The 12,166-nt window shown below is 39.2% G+C and overlaps 1 protein-coding gene across 1 annotated transcript in view; it reads right to left on the reverse strand.

Annotated features, from left to right (window-relative positions):
• The window catches only part of KAT14 (lysine acetyltransferase 14), a 30,966-nt gene that overhangs the window by 11,339 nt on the left and 7,461 nt on the right, over window positions 1-12,166 (reverse strand). The window contains exons 3-6 of the mRNA XM_079784742.1: window positions 12,010-12,131; window positions 5,453-5,634; window positions 2,410-2,826; window positions 1,728-2,293 (exon numbers count right to left, since the gene is read on the reverse strand). Of these exons, the coding sequence (XP_079640868.1) occupies window positions 1,728-2,293; window positions 2,410-2,826; window positions 5,453-5,634; window positions 12,010-12,131 (1,287 nt within the window). The remainder of the gene's footprint in view (window positions 1-1,727; window positions 2,294-2,409; window positions 2,827-5,452; window positions 5,635-12,009; window positions 12,132-12,166) is intronic.

Genomic DNA, 12,166 nt, shown 5'->3' on the forward strand with positions numbered 1-12,166 from the left:
TCCAGGTCCTATTAAAGCTGAGAGTCCTTTACTTCAGAGTTAAAGCCCCCACTGCTCATACCCAAAAATGATCTTCCCTTCCATGGGCAGAAGACTAGACTCTGCAGAAGCTCAAAGGAGAGAGATTCTGGAAACAGGGGCCCTGGCACAGCCAAGGGTGGAAGTACTGTCCTAAAACAGGGACACTTAATGGAAATTTTCCAGCTGAAAGGTCGGCTCCTAGCCTCCCTTACTTGACTCCTAAGATGCAGGGAGGCAGGTTACTACTTCCCAGGAAAGATGAGGAATAGGAGAAAAAAAGAAAATTAAGGGGATCCATCTGGAGTAGGGGTCATGGGCAAACTACAGCCCATATGCCAAATCCAGCCTGTTTTGGTAAATAAAGTTTTATTGGAGCACAGCCATGCCCACTCATTATGTCCTCCCTGTGCTGATTTCATACTACAACAGCAACGTTCAATAGTTGCAACTGAGACTGTGTGGCTTGCAAAGCAGAAACTATTTACTATCTGACCACTTACAGAAAAATTCTGCTAACCCTTGTCCTAATAGCAGTGCTCTGAAAAGACAGACCAGAGAAAAGAGAAGATAGGAAATTAAGATTTTCCAGAACTCAAGGACTTTCAAATTGAAAGGGCCCACACACCAAATGCTGAGCACAATGAAACAAAAAACCCCACACATGGTACACACTGAATAATATCAGAACAATGGCAACAAAGAGAAGAGCCCACTTTTGTTGCCAAAGAAGAACAAAACAGAAAAATGTGCAAAGAATCCAATAGGCAATTCACAGAGAAACAACGAGGGAACATGATTATAGGTGTAACCTCACCTGTAATCAAAGATAAATAAAAAACAAGTTTTCACTTTACAGCTCTCAGCTAGCTAACTAGTAGAAGGCTGGTTAAGAGCAGTGCTAGCACAGATACAGGGAATCTGAGACCTCTCGTTCCTGCTGTGTGAAGGTGTGTTCTGGCAGCTCTGAGTGGAATTCATTGTTCCAGGAGCACACTTAGCCTTGGGTTCCACTGAGTCACCTTGAGCCACGCTGACACCACACTGATGCCCTGGCTGCTATGTCTCCACGCTGTCTTCTAACCACACAAATGTTTACATGTTTTCAGATCCTGCTTAGCACACAGTCAGGTACACTTATGTTCTCAACAAAACTATCAGTCAGAGTCATGACACAAACCATGTACGGCTACCCTTAGAGACTAAATGATACAATGAAAATGTCTATGGGGCTAACTGGTTTGGCTCAGTGGATAGAGCGTCGGCCTGCGGACTCAAGGGTCCCAGGTTCGATTCTGGTCAAGGGCCTATACCTTGGTTGTGGGCACATCTCCAGTGGGGGGTGTGCAGGAGGCAGCTGATTGATGTTTCTCTCTCATCTATATTTCTAACTCTCTATCTCTCTCCCTTCCTCTCTGTAAAAAATCAATAAGATATACTTTAAAAAAAAAAGAAAGAAAGAAAATGTCTAGGTTCTGCCTTGAATGCCCAAAGAGGGAAATAACCCAGTTGTATTAAGAGGTATTCATACTGAACAATTTCAAAAAATAAAGCCCAGCAATTTTTGTATTTTTTCTCTTGCTGTTTTTTTCTCTCTCCCAAAATTACTCAGGATTTGAATAGTCACTGCCTAATTGTGCCCACCCCCTGGTGCTGCCTACCCCACCTCCACTTCTGCCCCAAGAGTTTTAGCATGTGTGTTAACTCACCTGGTATCGGTCAAGGATTCTGAAGTCCTGACAGGTGGTTCTGTATGTGGCTTGGCCAGCCGGAAGCCTAGACACTCCTTCTTTGGCTCCATAAATCCCATCAACTAACAGAAGAGCAGCATTAACCACTTGATCCAAGTCAAAAAGTGGTAATCCCCGATCCCTTTTTGCTTGTCTGACAATCAGTTTGCGCTTCAGTCTCCGAGCTTCTGGGGTCATGGCAACGGCACTGGGACAAGCTTCCAGCCTCTTCAGGAGCAGCTTCTCCTCATAGATGCTAACAGGCGTGTACTTGGGCCCTTTGGGTTTCCTGTCCTTCTCCAGCTGTGGCTTCCTCTTTTCTCGAGCCCTTGTTTGCAAAGATGTGTTGGAATCTGTGTCTTCACTGTCAATGTCCATCCTGTCAGGTTTTTCCTCCTCACTGTCTTCCTCCTGCTTTATATGTTCAGGTGCTCTGACCTTCTTCCTGCCCCCAGGCACTGTCCCAGAAGCTGCTGACCCAGCAGGGGGCGGGACATACTCCATCCCTGGGTCTATGACTCCATCACCTTCCAACTCATCATCATCTGTGGAAGTATAAAACAGGACCAAAGAAATACAGAGCACACCGCACACAAGGTGAAAACGTACACTTGTATATCATGGGCCATGCAAAAAAAGACCCATGAAAGGCAAGACTTACCGTGAAATAAGGCTTGTGGTGGCATCACATCTGGAATCAGATCTGCTTCTGAAAGCAAGCTGGGCGTGGCTGAGTGAGAGGCAGGGGTCCCAGGGGCAGAGAAATCCAGAGAGGGAGATGGAGACGGGCTAGTCAGCGGGGTGCGGTCAGAGGAGCTCAAGGATGAAAAGTCGATCACTTCTCCTTTTTCTAGAATCACATCTGGCCTGCGGCCTCGGCTTATGAACTTCACAGGGGTCGAAGAAGTGCTCCTGTCAAGAAAGCCAGCAGCTTCCTTCTGGGCTCTTCTAATGTCTTTCGCTTCCTGAGTACGACATCTTTTCTCTTTCAATTCCATGGCTGATTCCACAGGATTTCGACTCGCCCGTTTTCTAAGTCCCTCAACAGTAATGATGGGATCTAAAGTTGGTTTTGAGGCTGATGGAAAAGAATAAATAACTCAATTTTTAAATAACCAATTTTAGTTTCCTTTGCTAATTTATTATTGTAAACTTACTACCACATTCAAAATAGAGAAATGTTTGCCCTGGTGGGTGTGGCTCAGTTGGTTGAACGTCGTCCCATGCACTGAAAGGTCACTGGTTAGATTCCCGGTCAGGGTACATGCCCACGTTTCGGGTTCAGCCCTGGACCGTAAGGGAGGCAACCAATCGATGTTTCTCTCTCACATCGATATTTTTCTCTCTCTCTCCCACCCTCTCACTCTAAAATCAGTAAAAACATATTAAAAAGAAAACACACACAAAATAGAGAAATGTGCAATGAATGCCTTAAATGATGACTTAGATATCTCTTAACAAGAAAAAAAACTATAATGAAAATTTAAACAATTAAACTCTATATCTTTCACCGACTGAAATAGGTAAGTATTAAAAGTTTGATAATGTTCAGCAAGTATATGGGAAAATGAACATTTTCATACCAGGACGTAAATTTTATTACAATATTTTGGAAGGTAGCCTGGCAATATTGATTAAAGTTTTGAATGAGCATGCATTTAATACAGTAACACACTTCCAAGAATTAATCACACAAAAATTTGCACATGCACACAAATGTGTACAATTATATTGTTGTCTATTTTTAAAATATATATCTTTATTGATTTCAGAGAGGAAGGGAGAGGAAGAGAGAGATAGAAACATCAGTGAGAGAGAATCATTGATCGGCTACCTCCTGCACATCTCCTACTGGGGATTGAGCCCACAACCAGGATATATGCCCTTGTCTGGAATCGAACCTGGGACCCTCCAGACCGCAGGCCGACACTCTATCCACTGAGCCAAACTGGCTAGGGCTATATTGTTGTTTAAAATAACAACAATAAAAGGTTCTAGAAATAACCAAAATGTCCATAAATAGGTGTATAATAAATTATCATACAGCCATTCAATGGAATGCAATGAAATAAAAGAAAACATGGCAGCCCGGTCAGCGTGGCTCAATGGTTGAGCATCTACCTATGAACCAGGAGATCATGGTTCGTTCGATTCCTGGTCAGGACACATGCCCGGGTTGTGGGCTCCATTCCCAGTGGGGACCGTGCAAGAGGAAGCCAGTCAATGAGTCTCTCTCATCATTGATGTTTCTGTCTCTCTCTCCCTGTCACTTCCTCTCTGAAATTAATAAAAAAATAAAAATAAAAAAGAGAGAGAGAGAAAGAAGACATGGCAATCTGCATGTATTTCTATAGAAAGATATCCAAGGTATACTGGTAAGTGGAGGGAAAAATAGAGAATAAATATTGTGAGTCCATTTACAGTTTTTCTTTTAAAAAAATAAGAAAATGCTTAAATGTGCAGACAATTTCTAAATGCATCCACAAGAGTCAACAGTGGTTACTCTGGGAAGTGAAACTGCAGGAAGGGGTGGGTGCAGAGGAGCAACTTCCAGACCTTATATCCTTCAATCCTACTTGACTTTTTTCCCAATTATATTTTTTTAAAATGTAAAAGCTCATTAAAACCTTTTTAGATTTAAAAAAATCAGACCAATGTGTGACAGTAAAGAATTACTATTAATTCTCTTAAAATTGTGAAAATGATATTATGATTAGACTACAAAAAAAGAAAGAGTTCACACCATTTAGAGATACATACTGAAATATTTAAGAATGCTATGCTGGTGCCTAGGATTGCTCCTAAAGAATCCAAGGGTGTGATGGGTAGAGGGTTGGGGGAAAGTACTTAGGGTCTAGATCAGGGATGGGGAACCTTTTTATGTCAAGGGCCATTTTGATATTTATAACATCATTCACGGGCCATACAAAAATATCAACTTAAAAATCACCCCGCTGCCGAAACCGGTTTGGCTCAGTGGATAGAGCGTCGGCCTGCGGACTCAAGGGTCCCAGGTTCGATTCCGGTCAAGGGCATGTACCTTGGTTGCGGGCACATCCCCAGTGGGGGGTGTGCAAGAGGCAGCTGATCGATCTTTCTCTCTCATCGATGTTTCTAACTCTCTACCCCTCTCTCTTCCTCTCTGTAAAAAATCAATAAAATATATTAAAAAAAAAAAAAAAAAGGTCTTGTGTTTAAAAAAAAAAAAATCACCCTGCTGTATTTGGTCAAACACTTAATTAACTCACCCCTAATGCCTTGGCAGAGCCAGGCTAAATGATTAAGCGGGCCTTATACGACCTGAGGGCTGGATGTTCCCCACCCCTGTTCTAGATAAAATGAGATTGCCAGCAGTTAGCTGTTGAAGTGAGGTGAAAGGTACGTGGGGGATTCATTATATTACTCTCTGCACATTTTAAAAAATTTTCCATAATAAAATGTTTAAAAACAAAATCAGATTAAAATAGAGAACCTTTCAGATATCAAAGGAACTTTATTAAAACTGGTAACTTAATTAGGAAATTATCCTATTTTTATTTAGTATTTATTTACAGGATACAAAGAATGTGTCACAATAAAACTGCCAAGCAGAGTCCCTCCAGAGGCAGAGGAGCTATGCCTGGTGAAGTGGGACTGGCTCCTGAGCTCACCCTTGCTCAGCTTGGGGCTGGCTAGCACCTCCTACACTGCTCTCACAGCAGTACCTTTTACTTTCAAAGCAGAGGCAGACAACTTCTCTCCTTCAGGTTTCATTGTCGGAGGCTTGTTGTGAACAAGTTTCCACCATCCTGGTTCTCCGAATTCCTGAGCACCTGAACGGAAGTACATAGGACTTCCCACGCTGAGGCAACCTGCTACTGTGCTCCACCAGGTCGAAGTTTTTTTCCTGGAGAGTCCAAGAATTTAAAAATGATTGTTTTTTTAAATTCTATCATTATATAGAAAATACATTCTATGTATACTCTGTGACTCCTAGCCTACGATATGCTCTGAACCTGAAAACTTTGAAGGAACATAAGTTAAGAGAGTCTCTGAGGTCTGTCTGGCTTCAAATCCTGGCTCTACCACTTTCTAGCTGCCTGAGTTTCCTCACCTTTAAAATTAGGATCATAGAACTTACCTCACTAGGTCGTTGTGGGGATTAAATGAAATAATTCAAACAAAGCTCATAAAACAATTCTGATCACAATCATCATGATTACCAAGTTCTATAAATTAATTTTAATTAAACGAGTTGCTTTTATATGTGAATTAAATACAGTTCTCAAGAATGCATGCAGGAGAATCATTAGCCATGGTAAATAGTTAATTTTTACCCAGGTATCAGATGCATCTCTCAGTCTGTTCCTATTTTCCTTTACAAAGCAGAGTGGGAATAAAACTATATTGTGTGTTTCACAAACAACTGAACTTTGGGGGAATAACTTTGGCAAAAAAAAAAAAAAGCAAGCATTTCAAAATAACTACACAAGAATGTATATAACAAAAATTTTTAAATATGTTAAATGTCAACTATTCAGATTCCTCCTGTTGAAAATTCTTTCAAAGGCATCTGTTTTATTTCCACCTTGAAAACTAAGTCAATCACCAGAAATCTATATATATAAAAGCCTAATATGCTAATTGTCCCCACGGGAGTGCGCCTGGAGACTGATTGCTCGCTATGACATGTGCTGACCACCAGGAGGTGGCGCGGAACGAAGGAAGGCCCTGGCTGGCAGCCGGAAGGCCCCATTCGGTCCTGATCACCGGCCAGGCCTAGGGACCCTACCCATGCACAAATTTCGTGCACCAGGCCTCTAGTACTTTCATAAGAAGGCCAGACTAACAATTCCAAAATATTGCTAGGGGGCAAAAGAAAAAAGTATTCTTAGGAACAAAGATGTACTAGAACACACAGAAGAAAAAAAACTTTAATAGGCATAAGCACTGTCTGTGATGGGGCAAATAACACCTTAGCTTTCACTGGCAATGTTTTGGTCCCAGAGCACTCTAACTCCTTTGGTCTCCTCCACTCAACTTTTTCTAACTTTCCAAGCCCCCTCCTCTTGCCCAAAGAATACGATCAAGGGGAAGCCATTCTACTCGCTTTCTCACACGAGTATGTTAGTCCAGTTGGTGGTGTCCCACAGGTCCCGTAGGCTCTGTTCACTTCTCTTTGATCTTTTTCCTTGCTTTTCCTCAGATCTTATAATTCCCATTGACTCATCTTCAAGTTCACTGAATCTTTCTCTGCTTGCTCAAATCTGCCTTTGAATCCCTCCAATGAATATTTCATTGCAATATTATACTTTCCAGTTCCAGAATTTCTTTTTAGGTTTTCTATCTCTTTATTGATATTCCTATTTTGTTCATACAATATTTTCTCAACTTTCTCCCCATCTTCCTTTAGTTCTTTGAGCATCTTTAAGACAGTTGTTTTAAAGTCTTTCCTTCATAGATCCTCCATTAGGTCTTCTTAAGGAAGTCCTGGTTGGTTTATTTTTTTCCCTTGAATGGGCAATACCTTTTGCTGTTTCTTTGTATTCTTTCTAATTTTTTAATTGAAAATTTAATTTAATACTGTAGTAACTCTAGACATTAGATTATTATCCTTCCCCAAAGTTCTTTTTATTTATTTATTTATTTATTTATTTATTTTTTACTGTTGTAGGCTGTCCCCCTGTGCCAAATATCAGCATGAGTTGTATAAAATTTAAGGTCTTCTCGGGTCATTTCTGAGCTTACGCCTTCCTGAGCACGTGTGGTGACTTTCTAATTTCCCCTGTATATATACAGTATATATGTAGTTGCTTTTGAACATCTTAGCCTTCAATGTCTAGCTCCAAAAGGAGAACAAAGAGAAAAATAAAGGGAGAGAGGAAGGGACCAGCCTGTTAATCCCTAAAGTTGGTTCAACCAGAGGGAAAGGGGCTTGTCACAATAGGGAAGGTGCAACAACAATGGCTGCCCACCTTTGTCTGCAACCTTGTGATCATCAGCAGCAATCAGTGATCAAAGCACAGGTCACAATATTTGGAGGCGTGTTCTTTTTGTATACCCTGGCTCCCATAAGCTGTGTGCAAGCTGCTCTGAGAGCATGCACATTGCTGCCTGCTGCAGGCCGAAAGGTGTGGGATAGGCAGAAGCTACAGTGCTAAGAGGTGAAATTGATTAAAATGAACAGCAATTTACTGTACAAACCTTCCCCTGGAAGTTGCAAGTCTTCAACAGACTCCAAAATTCCAAAATAATTACAGCAGACAGATTCTACAATTCCAATTGTTGTCTAAGCAGGGAGACAGATTTCTGGTGCTTCCTACTTTGCCATCTCCCCAGAATCGTCATATAATTGTTTTGAATTTTAAATACTATGAATGTGCTGTCTCATATTTTATCAAATATAAGATCTACTGATTTTAAGATACATCATTTTATGTACAAGAAAGGAAACTATCAAATTTTGACACATCATCACTACTTGTAAGATATATCCAGCTGTCAGAGAAATCAAAATTTGAAATATTACACATCTTAAAATCAATGAAATATGGTAACAGAATAAAATATTCCAACTATTCTTCAAAGGTATAATCAAAGTTATACCTTCTGGAAGAATTCAAGGCTAGGATTGTAAAAGCAAATTAAATGATCACACACAATGGCAATTAAACTATAGTATTAATAAAGCTTTTGTATACTTTTTGATTCTACAATAGGTACCTAAAGTTATTTAGGTTAGCCCTAAATAATCCTTTACACACTTAAACTTTGATAAAAATTAAAGGCATAAAAGCAAATCCTGTAAATATCTGGAAGAAAATGTATTTAAATTTAGAACTTCATCACACAGTATACTATTCACTTAGCTCTTTTTAAAAAAAATTGATTTCAGAGAGAGAGAAAGACCAATGTGAGAGAGATACATCGATCGGTTGGTTGCCTCCTGCATGTGCCCTGACCAGGGATCAAACCCACAACCTAAATATGTGCCCGGGAATCGAACCTGCAACCTTTTGGTGCACCAGACAATGCTTCAACCAAGTGAGCCACACAGCCAGGGCTATTCACTTAGCTCTTATGGCAAATGAGAAATTGATATTATTGTTAGGAATTTAAAATATGGTCTATGGATAGCAGAATTAAAATCTTTAGTAGTTATAAAAAAAGTTGGACTGTAAGTGCTCTTTTGTAGCGTGGTCCTCTGGGGTGTAGTAACTCTGTGTATGTTCATATACAGAGACATCTGAGCACATGGTAATCACATCAGGGAGCAGCTTCAGGTGACTTTCCAATCACTGATGTTTAAAGCAGAGTTCCCAATAACAATAACAACAATAAAACAAAAGACAAAAAAACAACAACAAACAAACAGAAAAAAAAGACAAAAACAAAACAAAATAAAATAAAGCAGAGTTCCCAAAGTAAAGGTTAGCATTGTACAGGAAACTGAGTGGCAAGGAATCACAGAGTAATTTTTCCTTCTCTTTCACTCCTTCTGGTTAGATCAAGGAGAGAGTTTGTTGCTCGAAATTCTAACACATGTACCCACCCCTTTTGATCAAGAAAGAAGGTCTCAGATTGCCTCAATAGGCCATGGGCTCCAGCTACAACTTAATGGCATTGTTTTATTTTTAGTGCATTTATTTTTATAGTTTCATTATATTTATGGCAAATTATATATATATTTTTTTGCTCACCAAGGTGGTGTGAAGTTTCTTTTTAAAGTGAATGTATTTTTTAAGTGACTTGTTTTAAATAAGTAAATGATAATTCAAGTGATACATTATTATGGCCCAAACGACTAGTTTAATGGTTCAACTACACAGCAGCTGGAAAGTAATTAATGCCTTTTGGTAAACGTATTAAAAAGAACAGGCTCTAGAAATGAACAAATGACACGAACAACTTCTGTAAAATAACAGCAATATCCTTAAAAACAGGCAATTTAAATCCAAGTTCTTTCAGAAGACAATCCATTAAACAGAGCAGCACTGAGATCATGAAAACATTCCAAGATCTAATTTTATCCGTTTTTCCCCCTTTTTTGTCCTTTATAAATGGGATGTATTAAGTCCCACAAATAGTGCTAAATCATTGAACTAAGACAACAGATTTCCTTTCTTTAAGAAAAAGAACCAGTTATACTGTCAATTCTTTTCTTAGTACCACTAAAATTACTCAAGAACAAAAATAACTTCTTTTGTAAAAATGTACTGAATCTATTCTATTTTTTCCTCACAGCAAGCCTTCAGAATGTTGTCCCTCCTTTTAAATGCCTTCCCTGATTTCCCAGCAGCATTAGCAGAGCTGGGACTTCTCAGCACCAGAGGAAATAGAGGCTGTAGTGCAGGGGTCCTCAAACTTTTTAAACAGGGGGCCAGTTCACTGTCCCTCAGACCGTTGGAGGGCCAGACTATAGTTTAAAAAAAAACTATGAACAAATTCCTATGCACACTGCACATACCTTATTTTGAAGTGAAAAAAACAAAACGGCAAAAACACCCGCATGTGGCCCCGCGGGCCGTAGTTTGAGGACGCCTGCTGTAGTGAGTTCAGAGTAAGGACATGTACAAACTCCCTGCTCTGACCTGCTGTGATCAGAGCCTTTACCTATCTTGTCTACACTGACCCTATATGCAAGATTTATGAATCTCACACAGGACTTCAGATGGCAATTAACAATCAGAATCTCAAACAGAACTGACCAATCCAGTTGTAAACTCATTACTATCTAAATAGCAATAAAGATAGCAATAAAAATCTTAGTAGATTCACATGAACATTTAGTTAAAACATATGGTCTCAAGCCCTGGCCAGTGTGGCTTAGTTGGTTGGAGCATTGTCCCATGTACAAGAAGGTCAGGTTTAATTCCCAATCAGGGAATATAACTGGGTTGCAGGTTCAATCCCCAGTTGGGGCGCATACAGAAGGCTACAGATTACTGATTAAAGTATATTTCTCTCCACCCCCCCTTTCCTCCTTCTCTAAAAAAAACAACAAGCAAACAAAAAAACACCATATGGTCTCAATATCTGTGCACTGACATCCCTAAGTCTGATGAACTAAAACAGCTACCAAGGAGGAGCGCACTTAGCAGGAAAAAAAAAAAAAAAAAAAGCATTAAAATGAAAAGAGGCCGAAACTGGTTTGGCTCAGTGGATAGAGCGTCGGTCTGCGGACTGAAAGGTCCCAGGTTCGATTCCGGTCAAGGGCATGTACATTGGTTGCGGGCACATCCCCAGTGGGGGGTGTGCAAGAGGCAGCTGGTCGATGTTTCTCTCTCATCGATGTTTCTAGCTCTCTGTCCCTCTCCTTTCCTCTCTGTAAAAAATCAATAAAATATATTTTAAAAAAATGAAAAGAGGAATAAGCCATATGTATAATAATGTATCTAGATCTTGCTAAGCACTGTCATACCAAAAAATATAAAACTGTTTCTCCCTTCTAGTTAATAAAAATAAATACAAAGTAATAAGACTCTATTAATGAATAGCAATATAAATGGGTACAGTCAATAACTGTCATTATTTTTCTTCTGATAATGCAATGATTTTAAAAGGATAGTAATAATGCTATCTCCTCCAATTAAATAGTTACTCATCCAACTATTAAACAGCCTTATTTAATCAAACTATTTTTTAACATTCTAAAAATCTCTTCAAAATCTCTTAATGCTCAGTATAAACCAATAGTTACTTTTCAAAATAGGGTGAGTGACTACACTTTTAATAGTATATACTTCCACTTTGCTTTTTCATAAACAAGTTTTTTAACTTAAAAAAGGATCATTTTCTGGATTACAAAATTCTCTGTAATTGCCGCAAGCAAATGCATACTCTAATTCTCTAGAGCAGTGATTTTCAACCAGTGTGCCACAAGCATTTTATTTTTATTTTTTAAAATAATTCTTTATTGTTGAAAGTATTACACATGTGTCACAAGAATTTTTAAAACATGCAATACCTGATTATTTAGTCAGGGGCACTGACCTCTTTTCCCTTAGATTGTCAAATAAAAAATAAAAAAAGGCAATAGCCAACACAACAATAGCTGTCCAGTGTGAATAAATCAAAATTATACCTTTTCTCTTTTTTTGTCAGACTGGCAAAAATGTATTTTTTGGTGTGTTGCAGAATTTCAGTAATTAGTTTGTGTGTGCCATGAGATAAAAAAGGTTGAAAATTGCTGCTCTAGAGGGCTACACTAGGCTGGCTCAAATCTTATATTCATTCTTTATATCTTTGTTCAAGTATAAAATTTTTTTAAAAATCACATTACCTATTCCCTAGTAAAAAAGTCCAATGTTTCTCAATAAAAGCACAGATATCCTCTTTCCACCTGAAATAACCTTGACGTCCACTTCCTTCCAGAGACAAGTTGTACATTGCCAACATGACAACCTGAAAAACAAACCAAACAAGGACTGGGACAGAAG

This window comes from Cnephaeus nilssonii, assembly GCF_951640355.1.
Source record: "Cnephaeus nilssonii genome assembly, chromosome: 11".
NCBI lineage: Eukaryota > Metazoa > Chordata > Mammalia > Chiroptera > Vespertilionidae > Cnephaeus > Cnephaeus nilssonii.